At 44.1% G+C, this 18178-nt stretch overlaps 1 protein-coding gene across 1 annotated transcript in view; it reads right to left on the bottom strand.

The window, feature by feature from the left end:
- Window positions 1–4554: 4554 nt before the first annotated feature.
- Window positions 4555–18178, bottom strand: part of SERINC5 (serine incorporator 5) — a 90413-nt gene continuing 76789 nt past the window's right edge. The window contains exons 9-12 of the mRNA XM_087430124.1: window positions 15101–15167; window positions 12097–12136; window positions 11299–11443; window positions 4555–9337 (exon numbers count right to left, since the gene is read on the bottom strand). Coding sequence (XP_087286250.1) covers window positions 9190–9337; window positions 11299–11443; window positions 12097–12136; window positions 15101–15167 — 400 coding nt within the window. The 3' untranslated portion in view covers window positions 4555–9189. The remainder of the gene's footprint in view (window positions 9338–11298; window positions 11444–12096; window positions 12137–15100; window positions 15168–18178) is intronic.

Raw genomic sequence — 18178 nt, 5'->3', positions numbered from 1 at the left:
TAAAAATCTCCTTATTCCTCCATTATGGTAGACTGTGTTATCATTTAAAAGATGTGCGGCCCCACCCTGAGAGAGGATAACACTTTCCTGCCTCATTGCATCAGTGTGGGTACATGACTGAGGCACCCCGCCTGGCGGGAGGGTTCTATATCCCCACCCTGTTGACCTCAGGAGTGGCCATAGGACTTGCTTTGCTCAATGAGGTGATAGAAGTGATGTTAGCAGAAGCTTTAGGAGTCACCATGTGCTTCTGCCATGTTCTCTCTTTCTTCCATGAGACTAGTGTAGGGGAGGAAAAATAATTTTCCCCCTACCCTTCTGAGTTCTTAGCTGAGACCGCTGTAATAAAAGACAGATTAACAAAAGAAAAACGAACAGAAGTTTATTGACATGTATGCTCATATATATATAGGAGATACCCAGAGAAAAATGAGTAACTCCCCAAAGTGGCTTAAAATTCACTTACATACCATCTTTTATAGGAAAAGGGGAGGAGGGATGTAGGCCTTTTAGAGGGGAGTAAGTGGCTTGCAGGAAAGATGAATGGGCCCTCAGAATAGATGGGAGGTGTGATAGTTTGTGACAGTTTGTCTGGGTGTCATGTCGACTTCTACTCTCCCCTCCTGTGATAAGGGTCCATCCTCCCTGGCTGACGTAACTCCTGGGGAGGGGGATCTATGACAACTGAGTTCCTTTTGGAGGATCCATCTGTAGGCAGATAAGGGGAGTTCAGAGAAAGTCTCTCCCTGCATTTGCTGTTTTTCAAGTGCTCAAGATAACCAATGTACCAAAGTGGCATATTTGGGGGTGGCCTGTTTCGCTACTCTTCCTTCTATACTTCATGTATACATATTTGGGGGTGGCCTGTTTCACTACCCTTCCTTCTATACTTCATGTATACGTAGGAGATATCCAGGGAAAAATGAGTAACTCTCAAAGTGGCTTAGAACTCAGGCTTAAATACCATCTTCAGCTAAAGGTGAAAGAAAGAAAGGTATGGGGCAGGCCAGTTACGGGGAGGTGACCAGGAAAAGCTGGTAAACAAGACCAAGGTTTGTTATGCAGATTTAAGGTGACACCTTCTCCACTGAGAAGGGTCCAGAGTTGTCTCCAGGGATTAATGTTTGTCCTTCCTCAGAGAGAGGGGAGGAGGGACACCTTTGTAAATTTATGTCTCACTTTTAGGCAAATAGGGGGAGGGCAGAGAACTTTACTTCTATCTTCTTCTCAATTACCTTCAGCTCAAAACAATCCTTCTGCCGAAATGGCATATTGTGGGGTAGCATATTCCACCCCTCTTCCTCAACAACGTCCCAAATAAGGACTGCTGTATCAGCCTTGTTCCCAGAGTGAAGACAACTCAGAGCAGAGCTGCAGACAGCCCACAACTGACATGTAATGTGAGCGAGACTGCACTTCAGTCATTGTAAACCACTGAGGTTTTGGAGTCACTTGTTACCACAGCATAGCTTAGCCTCTGCTGACTGATACACCCAAAGAGTCAACTGAGTTTTTCTTATGTCTGAAGAGAGCTTTTACGCATTAAAATAAATAAGTTGAGTTTCAACTTACATTTTATATATTTAAATTATATATTTTAAAACATAATTTTTAAGTTTTCAAACTCAAGCGTTATTTTATTTACAAATCAATTAATCTTGTGTTAATATTTTATTAGCCGATTTTGTTTTTTATTAATGTCTAATTGGCTTATAAATTTGATAAAGCACACCCAAATGTTTATCAAATTTTTAAAATTATATTTTACAAATTTCTGGGGTTGGGCCGGCCTGGTGGCGCAGCGGTTAGGTGTGCATGCTCTGCTTCGGCGGCCCAGGGTTTGCAGGTTCGGATATTGGGCGTGCACCATCGCACTGCTTGTCAAGCCATGCTGTGGAGGTGTCCCATGTAGAGTGGAGGAAGATGGGCATGGATGTTAGCTCAAGGCCAATCTTCTTCAGCAAAAAAAAAAAAAAAAAAAAAAGAGGAGGATTGGCATCTGATGTTAGCTCAGGGTTGATCTTCCTCACACACACACAAAAAAAAGAAAAAAAGAAATTTCAAAGTAAAATCTAATTTTAATACATTGATTCTCTCAGGCCCTTCAGAAACTCAACAAAGACGACTCACATTTCTATAGACAAAATCTTTCTAAATATTTAAAACACACTAAATCTAAAAAATTTAACCTTATAAATTTAACAAATTATAATAACTTAAACATTTAAACATTGATCTCAAACCTAATTACCTGTATCTTCTTGTGAATTTATATTAATATTATAAGTCTAATTCATCAGTCTCTTTGCTCACATTCTCACCTTAAAAGGAAGAAAAATAAACACAGCATACTATAACAATTACAAAACATGTCTAGATAAAATTCATTATTAGCCATAACTTAGCTTGTCATCAAAGGGTCTTTGAAAGTATTCTTGTCTTCTGGCAATAACAAGATATTCCAGACCCTCATAATTCCTGCCCTAAAATATGCAATGTGCTTCTCTCCAGGGAGCCCCTCGCCCTTCCTTGGTCTTCTGCCTGGAACACAGATAAGATGGATCTGCAAAGCAGCCCCTGAGGGCCACAAAAAAAAGCCAGAAATTCACAGTAACCTTTGTCCTTGAGATGCAGAACCAAAATCCCAGATGTTTAAGCTGCCGAGGTCCAGTCTTACTCAAATGCAATTCCTTACTGATTATTATATGAATAGAGAAGCCAAGAGAAAGCTCTACTCATGAAAAGGACAAATTGACCTAAAGAGGAAGATCTAGGGGTGGAGGGCGGTAAAGAAGAGAAAAGGAGATGGGAAAGGTGGTAGGGAGAGAGGTGAGATTTGGTAACCTCTGTAAAAACAATTGCATTTAGTAAGGATTTTTTAAAAGTTTGCCTTTTTTCCTCATGTGTAAAATGAGGATTGGAACAGTAACGTCCATAGGATCATTGTGAGAAATGCGCCAGGCAACATCAAGTGCTCTGCAAACGTGAGCTATCGTTATTATTTTAAGCTGGGTCTCCAGAATGGACTAGAACTGGGGGTTGGACACCATAGGAAATCCAGAAGTCCACTGTTGCTCTCCCCCCCCCCCCCTTTCACAACTGCTCCTCTGCACATCTGCTTTAATCCTATCTCTTCCTGCACATTGGCCTTCTCCCTGTGGCCATGATGCCTAAAACAGCCATTAACAACATCTTTTAAGTTTCCCAACTCCTTGGTTCAAGGCAGCAGGCAGGGGGCCGGCCGGGTGGCATAGCAGTTAAGTGTGTGCGCTCTGCTTCGGCAGCCCAGGGTTTGCAGGTTCCGATCCAGGCGCAGACCGACGCACCACTTGTCAAGCCATGCTTTGGTAGTGTCCCATATAAAGTAGAGGAAGATGGGCAGGACGTTAGCCCAGGGCCAGTCTTCCTCAGCAAAAAGAGGAGGATTGGCGTCAGATGTTAGCTCAGGGCTGATCTTCCTCACACACACACACGCACAAAAAAAAAGACAGCAGCCAGTCTAAAGCTGCATTTTCAGTTTCACGTTGAAATTTCCAGAGAGGCTGACTGCCCAGCCTGGATGGAAAGTCCACTCCTGGATCAGTTAACTGTAGCTGTGACGGGGGAGTTGTACGGAAAGAACATAGCTGCTCCTGCTATAACCATGAGAACAGTTTCCAAAACATGGAGGGGGAGAGCAGGGTGGGTCTGCTGCTGTGAAGACAGAACAACAGGTGAACACTTGGGTACACTTTCGCTGAGTGCGTGAGCATGCGCATGTGTTCTGACAAAGACCCTGACGAGAGATTCTCACATATTGAGCTATATGGGGTAAGTATTTGGGTTCAAAACTCATTTGGCTAGAACTAAGAAGCCTGATTTATGGCTTTCAAACATACACTGTACATCTGCTTAACCATTAAAGAACACACTCTCTTAAGATAAGAATGCATACTTCCACTCCTACAAGTAACGCCCTATTGGTAATGCCCAGATTAGTTCCCTTTCCCCGCATCAGGGTCACGTTGACCTACTTGCAACTAAATACCTCTTTGAAATTTTGATGAAAATGGTAACAATTTTACTAAAGAAATTAAAGACGATCTATATAAATGAAAGATATAATCATAGATCAGAAGACTCAGTGTTGCTATGACATCAATTCTTCCCAAATTCATCTAAACAATCAATGCCATCCCCATCAAGGGAATTGACAAGTTAATTCTAAACTTTAAAGGGAAATGCAAAAGACCTAGAATAGCCAAATCTTGAAAAAGAAGGACCAGGTTGGAAGACTAACACAACCTTCTTTCAACGCCTATCCTAAGTGTCATATTTCAGATAGTGGGTCACTAGCATAAGCACAGGAAAAAGGAGGCAGGTCACAGGGATATTCAGTAGCGAAGAAGGCAAAAAGCTTGGGTTTTCAGGTTGGTATTTTCATTCTCAAGAATCAGAACAGACTCTATGAGTCTGACTTAAGAGAAAGCTGATTGACATTTGAAGGCAACATCTTTGGAAACTACCTGGAGGACTTCAATTAAATGTATCCAACAGAAGGGAGAAAAAACAACGTGATTTTCAATTTTTTAATTTTATTAAAGTACAGAGTTAACAAGTTTTGAGTTTTCTACATAGGAAAAGACTGGTCAACTTCAGACATTTCATAGAAAAATGAGCATTCAAAAAACAAATATAAATCCATAGTTGCCTTTGTGACTAAAGGGAAAAAAATAACTATTTTAAAAGTTACCAAAATTCTAACCATATCCGAGACCATTATAAATTTCAAACAGTAGATTTACCACACATATTACATTTCCAAATTCTAATAGCAAGACATAACCACATAATTTGGCTACAGTTAATTGTTTCAGAAAAGTTAAAAAAATTAACAAAGTATGACTATAAAACTTTTGTAGAGTTTTTTTTTGCAAAGTAAAAAAACCTTAAATCTTCAATAAAGGAAAGCAAAAAAATCCTCTTAAATTTCTTATAAATAGCTCTCAAGACATATATTACGCATCTGCTGCAAGCTCTCTTTACCTGAGAGAATTTCCCAGGATCCTTTACCCCAAAGGATTACCTTAAAGAATTCTTCCATTACGTTACTCACATAAATATAATTAAATTTTATAGAAGTGGATTTGGACATATGTATTCTTAATCCGCCCTTCCCCAATTAAGTTTTTTCTGAAAGGATTTTGCTTTAAAAAAAAAAAACAAACCTCTTTGGTAAAAGCCAAATATTTTCCCCTTTCAAAATGAATGCCTCTGCAAATGATTTTCTAAGGGGAAAAAAGAGAAAGAAAGATCTTTAGAATGGCTAATGTTAGTTCTAAAGACCTGTGTAAACAGCTCTCCGGTCCTGTAAAGTAGTTCCAACATTAGAGCCCATCTCTGCCTGAAATGCAACACTAGATTAAAATGTCTGAGGCTTTACAAATATATTAAAGACGGCAGGAAACACAGCGGCCTTAACAACAAAGTCATAGGGAGTTAGTTCTATTAGCAAATTACAGAGATATCCTAGGGAGTTCAAAGAGCCAAGCGGCTACTGCACCGTCCCTGGTTAAGGAGGGCCCAGTGTTCTTTCTGCACATGCAGGGCCTCAGCTCAAGGTCAGACCCTCCTTAGCCGTAGGGTGAGCCCTCTTTCATTTCCCAGAGGGGTAGGACACGAATGGACACCAAAATCAGATGCTATTTAGAAAGGCAGGAAAGGGAGACAAAAGCCCAGACAGCTTAAATACAGACTCTGGGATTCCCTTTGCAGGGTGACTTGAAGCACCAATGGTGGGAAACTGGCCAACATTAAATGAGTACATACTCCTAAAAAGTCAGAGGTGGGCTGGCCTAGTGGTGTAGTGGTTAGGTTCACGCGCTCTGCTTCAGCGGGTTCACAGGTTTGGATCCTGGGCGTGGACCTGCACACTGCTCATCAAGCCATGCTGTGGCAGCATCCCATATACAAAAAATAGAGGAAGATTGGCACAGATGTTAGCTCAGGGACAATCTTCCTCAAGCAAAAAGAGGAGGATTGGCAACAGATGTTAGCTCAGGGCCCATCTTCCTCACCAAAAAAAAAAAGGCAGATGTGACAATGCCAGGGGTGATTAGTACTACACAGAGGACATCCAGAATGAAGAATCCTCTGAGGACTAGAAATAAACAGTGTGCTGTGGGAGCCCCCCGATGGTCATTCCCGAGGGGCACCAGAACCCCAAAGCCCCATCACCCCACAGACATACAGTCCAGCTACTCTACAAAGGAGCTCCAAATTCTTCTGGCAAACAACTCCTTCAAGCCATTTCCCAAAAAACTATGAGGACAAAAGCAAAATCAACTAACCAGCATTACAAAAACTCAACCCAGTAAGGATAAAGGAGGGTTTCCGAAGGCTTTGATAGAAAAGTCTCTAGTCAGGTGCCACGTCTAGGTACACAGCAACACTCCCTTCCCCCACTTGAGAGTTTCCACTCAGGAAAACGAGAGGGGAAAAAATTCCCACATCATATGAACAGCACAGAGGAAACATACACATACAGTTTTTTAAAAATCTTCTCGAGCTTTCATCATTAAGGGAGTCTGACCAGCAGCTTCAGGGAATGCACTTTTTAAATCATATACAAAAAGTTGTAGGAAGCAAAGGTCTATTATTTTAAAAAGGTATCAGCGAGTTTATCAAATGAACACCGTCATTATAGCAACTCAAAGCAATTGGCACAAATTTTCCAGTTTCTTAACCCACAATAGCACAAAAATGTAGGTTCTTTAAACCCATGAATGCTGACTCATCACCTGAGTATTGTTTATTACAATTAATAACATGAAAGTCAACTTATTTATATGCCCTCAGTCCTCAGAGTACATCCACATCTCTCTTGATCATTCAGATAAACTTGCTTAAACTTTCAGTTGAGAGTAAAAGTCAGAGTGACTGTAACTCTTCCTCCTGCATCAGACCAACCTTCAGAAAGGAACTTCAGGTCACAAACCGAGCCGTATGCAGCTGGAAAGCGTGGGTTGGCTGGGCAGGCTAAGGAAGGAAGCTCCGAGGGCCCTGCCAATGGCAATGTCCTTTCCTCTGTGTTTCCCTGAGCTTTTCTGCAGGGGAAGGGGCCCAAGAAAGGCCAGCCAAGGGATACATGGCCTTGTCAGCCTGACTGTGACCTGCTGTAAGGGCCAGTTCTAAAGGCACACGGCTGGCCAGACCCAGCGAGACCCTAGCAGGAAGAAAACGTAACGAAACGAGTTACTGATACCACCCCAGCTCTTGATCTGCCTCTCCTCGTGGCCTTTCCTAAAGCCAGTCTCAGGTTCCCCAGAGCCATGTGGCACTGCACCAGCCACTGCTACCCACACAACCCCTCCCTTCCACCCGACGCGTCCCACAGCACTCCCACTCCCACTGGCCACACAGGGAGGCTACTCATTCGTGACTCCAGACGACCTTCAACCCGCAGAGCTCAAAGAGCTCCTGGCCTATAAAAAAAGAAACTTGATCAAGTTTACAAAACAAGGCTCTCTCACACATACACATAAAGAGTACCTTTTAAAACTGAATCACAAACATTGTAAATAAGGCAATTCCTAGAGGAATTCATCTGTTGTATTTGTTTCCCCCCTTGTTTTCTTGGGAGGAGGGCAAAGGAGTAGAAATGAAGAATTTGACCAATTTCCCAGGCCGGCATTTTGGCACACTGGAGCCCAGCTTAGGTGGGACTCGTTTCTGCCAAGGCGTACAGTAGGGCACAGACAGAAAGCACAGGCCGAGTCCTCTCATTCTCAGACCCTCTCTGCCAGGAAGCTCGAGAGGATTCTTTCCATCCTGAATGAAATAATAACAGGAGCGTCCCCACCATGACTCCACTGGGGTCGCTAATGGACTTTCCACTGAGTAAAAACTCTTCCCTGACGGAGAACACCAACACTGAAAATGGACATATTGGGCAGCTGCTTAAAGTCAAATCTCATGAGTATTACTTCACAAGTATGTATTCTAGAAATTTCTGTGGATGTTGTTTATGGCTTAATTAAATGCCCCTACCACTCACCTTTTCTTCTAAGTATATGTGGTCACTTCCCAACTTGTACGATAGGCCTTACCTGGTCAGCCCTGTCTGAAGTGCTGCCTGGGATCTTCACTTCAGAAAACCTACTCCCCAAAACCCACAATGGACGTGAACGGTGTGGTCGCATTAAAGATCTAGAAAACAAAAGCGCTTTTGCTTTTAGGCCTCAAGGTGGAGGAGAAACCAGGGGGCTGACCTTAACAACTGGAAAAGGGGTGCAGCAGGCTTCAGCCAAGAAGCAGCTTTTCAGGTAAGGTCCTAAAGTATTATTACTATTAACAGCACAAACGAGTAAGAACTATAGCCCTCCGCCGTTAAGGCAAAGAAAACAACATGAAGATTGTTCCCTAATCATGTGAATAACACCACAAGAGTCACACTTATTGCAGTAACTCAGATCAGGTAGTGATAACACGGTGAGGGGCCACACGGGCGGTGACGGCAAATTGTGCTTCTTCACATTATAACAAAGATGCTGAACCCAGGAAGGATGCGGGACCTCTGGGAAGGGCAAGGGCAGAGAGCGAAGTCTGATTCCCAGCATCACAACTTCGAAGGGAAATGCTGGGGGCCAGGAGGAAACAGCACAAAGGTGGAGTTCAAAGCAGGTGTTTCCTCTTGTTCCCTATAAATACCAGGGAGCCGTGGGCAGGGGGCTGCAGGCCGAGGGGTGGGAGCCCCTGCATTCTGGCAGAGGCTGAAGGCTCACGATTTTGGCATATTTTTTTATTCCAAGAATAAGAAGGATGGCCACACAAAGTAAGTTTTTAATCCCTGTGCTAAGATGTTGTGCCCCAAACTCTGTTTTGGTAAAAACATGAAGAAGGAGAAGACTAAGCTAATTACCATCTCGGTTTTTAGGTATAAAACACATACAAAATATATTATCACCTATAATCACTTTGGTTGAAAATTTCAATTTTGGGGGGACAAACTGATAGTTTCTCTTCAAATTTCAGAATTAAAAAGCTGATTAGGAGATTTTTTTCTGAAAACTTTTTCAGACCCATTCAAGCCAGCCAGGGGATGCCAGCTTGCCCAAAGCGCCAGTCACTGCTCAGACCCCTGGGACACCTGTTCAAAGGACGTCACTTCCAGTCTGCAGGCCTGCTGAACCAAGGGGGCTGCTCAGATCCTCACACGGAGAACTGCCGAGAGGGACAGCAGAGGGGAGCGGCCAGCGTCCACAGGTATAACAGCACACACATCCAGCAGGAGGCCATCTTGACCCAGAAGATGGACCAGCTCCTGCTGAAGAAGGTTTCGATGTTGGCACTTTCATAGCTGTGGAAACAAGAGACCCGGCTACGGTCAGAGCAGGAAGAGAACAGGTGGGGAGAAGGTCTCTTCCGCCAAGTGTCTCCCTGCTTCTGCCCCCTCCAGCCTTTCTTTCTTTTTTTCGTAACAACTCAATTCAGATATAATTCACATCCATTTAAAGTGTACAATTCAATTTATTCAATTTATTCAATTCGATTTATTATGTTCGTAGACTTGTGTAACCACCACTACAATCAATTTTACAACATTCTCACCACCCCAGAAAGAAATCCTGCACCCTTTAGCTGCCCTCCCACTTCCAGCACATGTTGTTTATCCATTCATCAGTTGGTGGACATTTGGGTTGATCCCACTTTTTGGTGATTATGAATAATGCTGCTATGAACGTCTGTGTATAAGTTCTTGTGTGGACAAACGTTGCTGTTTTTCTCATGGGTATATATGTAGGAGTGGAATTGCCAGATCATACCAAAACTCTATGTTTAACATTTTGAGGAATGCCCAACTGTTTTCTAAAGTGGCTGCACCATTTTACAATCCCACCAGGAGTGTAAGAGTTCCAACCTCTCTATATCCTCAATAACATTTGTACTTCCCTCTATTCTTCCTCAAGCTTCGCAAGGCGAAAGTCTCCAGGAATTCTCAAAGTATCACTGGGAAACATTAGAAACTCTGCCCCCGCCTTCTCCCTCAGGAGGATGTTTGGGAAGAATTTCTTCAATGAAACCTTCCTGATCACTCTGTTTGAAACTGTTTTGCTCGCCACCCCCACCCCACTGGTCACTCCTTATTCCTCTTCCTCATTTTATTTTTCTCCCCATACTCATCACGGTCTGACATACTAGATTTGATTTGATTCTCCCCCATTACAATATAAGCCCTGCCACCCAGAACAGTGTGCACATAGGAGCCACTCAATATTTGTCGAATGAATGAATAAAAGAGCACAAGGAGCCTGAATGTCTATCCTAAGTTATAAAAAATTATGATCCAACAGAAACTCTGGATCAGTCAAAAAATGATCCAAAAAGAAACAAAAAGAATCTCTATGTAGTGGCAGGGAAGTCAGGTACAACATGTATCACCAAGTTAAAAGATCTCTCAAGAAGGAAAATATGTGTAATCGCATTTATGTCAAAAAAAAATTACATAGGCTTGTAAATGCACAGAAAATGAAAGGATGCACACCATGTTGTTAGCAGTGGTTACTGGGCGAGGGTGCTCTCTGTTACTTTTCAGACTTCCACATTAGTCAGTTTTTTAAAAAAAAGATGTTTCATACTTTTGTAATGAAAGTGTAAAAAAGGGAAAAAAAAGACTGACAAAATACAAAGTAGAAAGACGGGTATTTTCTCTTTCTTGAAAGCAGATGATTGCTTAAGAATTCCCAGTTTTTCCTCCAACACTATTACTGTGTTCTTCAAGGCTGCTCAGGCGGAGTTAACCTTCCATTTTCTTAAAGGCGCAGTAAGCACTGCCAACTCCCAGGGTTAAAAGCGTGCTGACAGACTTTAAGAACTCAGAACTGCTTCTGTAAAGGTTGTGAGGACAGCAGGACTTGGAGAGGAGTTCAGTGGACTCCAGATTTGAGCTGTGTCTCAGCACTTTAAAGAACAGGACTTGGGGCCGGCCCGGTGGCACAAGCAGTTAAGTGCACACGCTGCGGTGGCCCGAACTGGGGTTCTCCAGTTCGGATCCCAGGCGCGCACCGACGCACCGCTTGTCAAGCCATGCTGTGGCGGCGTCCCATATAAAGCAGAGGAAGATGGGCATGGACGTTAGCCCGGGGCCAGTCTTCCTCAGCAAAAAAAAAAAAAAAAAAAAAAAAAAAGGAGGACTGGCAGATGTCAGCTCAGGGCCGATCTTCCTCACAAAATAAAGAAAGAAAGAAAGAAAGAACAGGACTTGACTTGAATTTTTAAAAGACTGCCCCGTTGAAACGTCTAAGACAACAGGCCACTCACTTGAACCAGTTGGTGACGGTCATCATCACATAGAGGGAAGCCAAGAAGAACACGAAATGGAAATAGGAATAGCTGTAGACGGTGCCCTTCTTCTCATCATAAATGACCCGCGGTCCCTCTTTCACATTCTGCTGCTCTTCAGTGTCTGGGAACCACAAAGCCAGCGCAAACTCAGTGAATGAACACGCACACACGTGCTGTTTTAGCAAAGCCACACTCACTAATTTCCACCCCAAGGGCTGCTGAGTGGAAAAGATGTCAAAAGCCATTTGTACCCTCAGGTGATTTTCATCTATGTCCTAAGTCAAAACCTCCACCCACCCCAGAACCTTCCTTAACAGGATGAGTCACCTAACATCACATTTATTTTAACAGAGCAGAAGAGAAACTTAAAAACAAAGCTTATTTTAAGCTCAGAAGAAAGTGAGAGAGAGACCCAAGCCCCCAGGATCCTCCAATCCAAGAAGAAAGTTCAAGGAAATAAATGGTCCAACAGTGAGGTGTCGGGGCCTCTTGGTATTTTCCAAATTGTTCCTTTAAAAAATGTACTTCCTGCTTCTCTAAACCTCACTGGATAATTTAACAAATATGAGCCAAAATACAGAGTGATTCTCGCCTGCCAGAACCAAAGCAAATAAAACGCAGCAACCCTTTGGGAAGAATGTGAAAAGTATACAAACAGTAAACCAGCTTTGGAATAAAAATTGCCCCTTACCATTTCAGTTACTTGTGCCCACAGACTAGAGATACAAGGCTGCAGGCCCACAGGGACGCACAGAAGGAAAGCTCCCCACTTACCCTCTCCACTGGGGCCGAAGCAAAAACAACACCGAGCTACCTGCGAAAGCAAAACCAACAGTCAGGTGGCCTGCTGTCCGTTCTTCGCTCTCCACATCAGGAAAGCGCTGCAGGCCACCCACGTGCCACGCCTTCCCCTGCCTGAACTACTTTCCAGGCCCCGAACTGCCCACATTACCCTTTCAGAAAGTTCTAAGCATCTGTTCTTCCCAGATGCTCAGGTGCTGGTGACAGGAAATACAGTGGACATGGAGGTGAGCCACCTGCAGCCCCTTTAAAGGCACACACTGAGAGCTCGCTCAGCTACTGTGAGCGCTGGGAGCAGATGGAACCCACTGCTCCAGGCTCTGCCCCAGCTGCAGAGTTGCCTTGCCCTAGAGCAAACCCCTCCTGGGCATCCCACACTGAGTGCTCCTGGCAGGGGTGTAAAGGCCCAGCCACTGATCCCTGGGCACAGCCCTGATGGGTCCTATCTGCTCTGGAGCCCCCACGGGGTCGGCAGAGGTTTTGTCCAGCCTGCAGCACCCTTCAATTTCACCCTCTACCCAACGCTGCCTCTTCCCCTTCCTTCCTTCCACATGTGTTGATCCCTAATAAATATCCTGCACGTCCTGCACTCCATCTTGGCAGCTGCTTCTGGAGAACTCAACCCGAAATGCAGGGTGAGCGAGACAAGATGCTCTCTTGTCTCCTGCTGCTCTGCTCTACTCCCTACTCCATTCAGTCCCCTTCTACCTCGGAGGCTGGGGCTATTATCCTGTTTACAGTTGAGGAAACTGAGGCCAGGCAGGTTAAACAACTGGCCTGATATCACAAAACTAGCTTAGTGGCAGGGCTGAGACAGAATGCAGGATGGGAACTCTGAGATCCACAAGAGGCAGTAGGCAGCATGCAGCATCCAGGAGATGGCGGACCCGACAGAGCCAGAGCCGGTAAAGCTAAGGAGTCTGGGAGCAGGAGGCCTAGCCTCATCTCCTATGAAAATCAGGCTGCTGAACTGCTGCCTCGATGGAGGCAGGGGGCCGGGGCCGGGGCTGGACGGGATGCTGTCCTTTGAAGAGTCTTTGGTACGTTTCAAATTTCGTACCATGTTTCTGACCTACCCAAAACAATCAAGTTAGTTAAAAATATATCAGGTTATGGAAAATTACTGCATGATTCCAGAAGGGCTCTGGTAAACAGAATAAGGAACATTACATGTATCAAGACAGTCTGGGAAGTTCTGGGTCCTCAGCACTTTCTGGCTGATGATATTTTTACTACAGAGAGCCAGAGACAAGGACGTGGGAGCTTGAGCCTTCGGCCCATTTATACACCTCAAGGCCAAGGCCTGGTTTCCCTCCTGCATCCAGGAAACTTGTAATAGAGGGATTGGCCCTGGCGGAATCTTGGATCAAGGACACAGTCTGAGATTCGCTAATCCATTCATTGGGCCCAAGACACGGTGTGCTGGGGTCCTCGTTCTTTTGAAGCTCATGCAACCACAAGAAACCACTAACTTTCTCTCAAAGGTATATCCTGTGAAACATCATGCGAGGACAGCAAACCCACTTCCACGCTGCCTGCTCCCCAGTTCCGAAGGAAACACTGGGACGTTTTTCCTTGGAATGAGAAGAAAAACATCCTCTCTGAAATCTAACTGAAAGACTGTTCTTTGAGCTTTAACTCTGTACACAATGGGGATACTGAAACCATAACAGTGCAGCCTCAGCAGGTGGCCACCCAGTCAGTGGTGAGAACAAAAGCCTGCCTTCTAGAGACCATTCTCTTCTGCAGAATAGGCAGGAACCTATTCAAACTCAGCACAGTGCTCTCCTTTTTTAAGTGACAGAAAGAGCTGGTAAATGATGCTGGCAGATTGACAGCCCTTCATAATGGTTCACTATCTCTAGGTCAGGTGCAGGAAAGCCCATCCCCAGAGACCCAGCTGCAGAGAAAAGTGCCCATCTCTGCACAGACAGCAGGGCTCTTGCACCCAGGGAAAGCGATTAGAGTGCAGCCAGGGCCAGGTGCCAGGCCGGGTCAGCAGCAGGGCCAGGAGACGGCAGCTGAGCTCCTGGGCAGCAGTGGTGAGGAACACAGACTCTGGAGCCAGGGTGCACGGTTTACATGCTGACGAATCAAGCATAAATGACTTAACGTTTCTATTTTTCCCTTCTGTAAAATGGAGATAAGACCCTCATTGGGTTTGTATGAGGATTCAACGAAATCACACACATAGCGCTCAGACCAGTGCATGGCACACAGCAAGTGCTCTATGTCTTAGGCCTCAGTGAAACCTCTCATTCTTTCCATTCTTGGGGTCAAGGCTGGGTCTTTTCCTGCCTGCCTCCATCTGATTGGACCTTTTTGGATGGACGTTTGGGGGGTGTTCCATTTAGGACCCCAGAAAAACACTTTTACACAAGTAAGAAAATAACAGACATCTGCGGACTACCCTGATTCTTGGGACCCGCGTTGTTCACAATCCTGTTCCCAATGAAAGGCCCAGGGGGTGGAACTGATGCAGTTAAACAAGCTAATGTATAGGCGATGCTCAGGAGTGTGGCACAGAGCAAATGCTTGTTCCTTTCCTCCCTCATCTTTCTCTCCTCCTCCAAAACAGCTAGTATATAACCTCGTGGTCGTGCTATGTATGGAGGGCACAGACAGGTATAAAACAAAGGAATGGACTAGAAGTTTAAAACACCACACATATTCCATTATGACAAAGGAAAAGAGAAGAGAGAAGCATGATAAAGCTAACCAGGCCTCTGGTAGGAGATGGGCAACAGGACGCCACATAAGAAGAGGCCAATTTTATTGGAGAAAAATCAAGGTTCATTTTAATCCCATTGTATACACAGGACATTTCTTTTTTTGTACAAAAATTGTATTCTTCTTCCCCAAGGAGAAAAATGGGATCATAAAATGCAGATCAATGAAAATGCAAATAAACATAAAAAGGCTTCCTGAAAAATGGGTCTTCTGAGATGAACAGGACAAGAAAAGGAAATGAACTTACTTCCAGTTCAGGAGCTGCATACCGCCCCTGCAGAGCATCAGAACTTGATCTTGTTGTCGATGTCAAACTAAGAAACAAACAAAAAGGAGAGAGCATATAACGTGTCATATCACATCACAGAAAGGGCAGAGCCGCCCGGCCAATGCTCCAGGGAGAGGCTCGCTGTAACCTACAGTTCAGGCTGCTCAAATAGAAGTACAGTCATGTGCCACATAATAATGTTTCAGTCAACGATGGACCGCACATACAATAGGATCCCATAAGATTAGTACCACAGAGCCTAGGTGTGTAGCAGGCTATACCATGTAGGTTTGTGTAAGTACACTCTATGATTGCACAATGACAAAATCGCCTAACGATGCATCTTTCAGAACATGTCCCCGTCATTAAGCAACATATGACTGTAGTCTGTTTTAATATTCCACTTTATTTCAAAAACGGCAGACCGATTCTACAGTTGATGTCTTTTTATATGGACTACATTAGATCATTTTATGCCAAGAGAAATTTGTAGGTAAGAAATAAGATGTCTCTTGGTCCTGTAATCTTGATTTTCACTATTGGTTTTTGCTTCTTCTCCCTCAAATGCCAAAATAATTTTCCGATTTTGCTTTTATCTTTCCCCTCCCTTTGACTAGTCTCACAAAAGAAATGAAAGAACCCAGAGACGGCAATAAAAAGCAAAGGCCTGAAAAGCAGAGGTCACAGTTATTTACTGTGATAATCAGCCTATGGCAGAACAAGGTTTTCTGTTGGGAAATTCAACACTGAGTATGTAGGTGTCAGTATGATTAAAAAAACTCTTCCGGGGCCGGCCCGGTGGCCCAAGCGGTTAAGTGCGCGCGCTCCACTGCGGCAGCCCAGGATTCGCCGGTTCGGATCCCGGGCGCGCACCAACGCACTGCTTGGCAAGCCATGCTGTGGCGGTGTCCCATATAAAGTGGAGGAAGATGGGCACGGATGTTAGCCCAGGGCCAGTCTTCCTCAGCAAAAAGAGGAGGATTGGCAGATGTTAGCACAGGGCTGATCAAAACACAAAAAAAAACCAAAAACAAAAACAAAAAAAACTCTTCCCACCACATTCCCCATATCTACAAAGACAAAATGCTATAAAATTTGGCTTACGGGGGTAAAAAAGGTATTTATTTTTCCTGGAAAAAAAAGTAGGGGGGAACATTTTAAGCAAATAGAAATATATACAATACTTGGAGTTCCAGCTAAATGTATAGGTTCATTTAGGAAATATTTGCTGAAGGCCTGCCATGCGTCAGACCCTGTTCTAAGCACTGGGGACTCAGTGAAAAAGACCAACGACGCAGAGGCGGGTGTTGTTGGCTAGTGGAGAGGCAGGAATTAACAGACTCATTTCAACCAAATAACCCACGTGAGGCAACACTGCCTTCTCCACTCCTTCTCCTCCTCTTTTCCAAGGAGAGAAGAGATCAGTGAGATGCAAATAAACAATAAAAATCCTTCCTCACCAAAAGGTCCTCTGGGATCCAAGCGCATTGCTTCTTTTGTGCTCCACTCAAGCCCAATAAGCATCACTTTCATTTCTGCTGTGAACAGACGGATGCTAATCAAGGCCCACTCCACCCCCACTTCCCGACTTTGTGCCCGGTCAGAGGAATGACAGAGACGTTTCCCAAGGGCTGTGCACCCAAGGAAGACATACGCCTTGCTCCTGCATTTATGAGTGTGCTATATTTTGTGCATGTGAATTATGATTTAATACAGTATATAGTTTCCATGGGGGTGGGGATGTAACTTTCAATTTTAGGAAGAGATTAATATCTGGAATTTTCATCTGAAAGACGATATTCCTTCTTTAAAGAGCTAGAATAAATATTCCATTTTACAAGGTCTTTGGAATAAAATGGTTTCAGAAAAACAAACTTGATTCTGGTACCTTTGCCACTTCACTTCCACCATCAGAGAGCACTGAACGGGGAAGTATTCCTTCTTACTTCTAAAAATACCTATATTCAGTTCATCGTTAGTGACACGTGACTTCTACGAGTATAGATATCACTGAAAAACAAGGTCTTTATTCAGTCATGGCCTTTCCCTGCAAAACACTCTTCGTGGAATTATCAAGAAAACATTGTTTTTACAAGCTCTTAAAAGGCATCACAAATTCTTATTGTCTGCATTCTGGCTATAACTGACCCATCTGTTTGGTCAGTGCAAGACAAGTTGCTATGAAACAATTCCCTGATTATCCCTATCCTCTTCTCTTCCACGGCTAAGGTATGAATGACTTTAACCCAGTCCTTCCTGTGCGGGGTGGAAGGAGACTAACAGCATTTGGTTGAGACAACGTTTTTACGGTACAGAGAATGTCAAGTGCACCGAGTGTGTTGACTCTCTCTCACCCCCACTCACAAAAAGCCAGTGGTGCCTTGCAGTCTGTGACAACCAACCTGGGAACCACTGCCGTGCCCAGGACCTCTTCCATATTGACAGAGAGATTCGAAATGCGGGTACCCCTCTGTATCTGCTTCAGCTGCTTTAGAACTGGCCAAACTCCCCTAGATGACAGAAAATCTCTAAAAACCACGTCCAGACTTTCTGGTTGGAGACCACACATTCTATTCTGCCTCCCTGACAAAGTTACAGGGCAGGCCCTTGAGAGATCTTGTGACTATTCCCAGCCTTTGTGTGATGAAGTTCAATTATGTTTCCCGTACCGTGTAATTGGTGACTCAGAGCTCCCAAAGGAGACCAGAGTCCTATATGAGCTGGAGGCGCACCTCAACATGCCCCCTGACACAGAGCCATGGACATTTCTAGCTGGTAGTTTAGGGAGTGGCACGAATCCCAAAATAAAGATACAGTGCCCCCCTCCCTTTTTTCCTAAATAAGAGTAGCAGATCCAGAACACACCAAAAGAATAGATACCCCTCCTTGATTTGCCAACTTTTCTCAGTTTAAGCCAATCTTCTCTCCAATGCCATTGTACCAACCTTGTATCTATTTCACATGGTCTGCCATATTGCTGTGAACGTCCCATTTTGAACTAGTAAGTTGTTTGACATTTTATAAAGATTCTTAGTTTTTCTAATCTTGTATTCAAAT

The sequence above is a fragment of the Ceratotherium simum genome, chromosome 4, assembly GCF_057802395.1.
Source record: "Ceratotherium simum simum isolate JZ-2026a chromosome 4, ASM5780239v1, whole genome shotgun sequence".
NCBI lineage: Eukaryota > Metazoa > Chordata > Mammalia > Perissodactyla > Rhinocerotidae > Ceratotherium > Ceratotherium simum.
The sequence above is the reverse complement of the archived record's forward strand: the minus strand, read 5'-3'. Positions and strand labels throughout refer to the sequence as shown.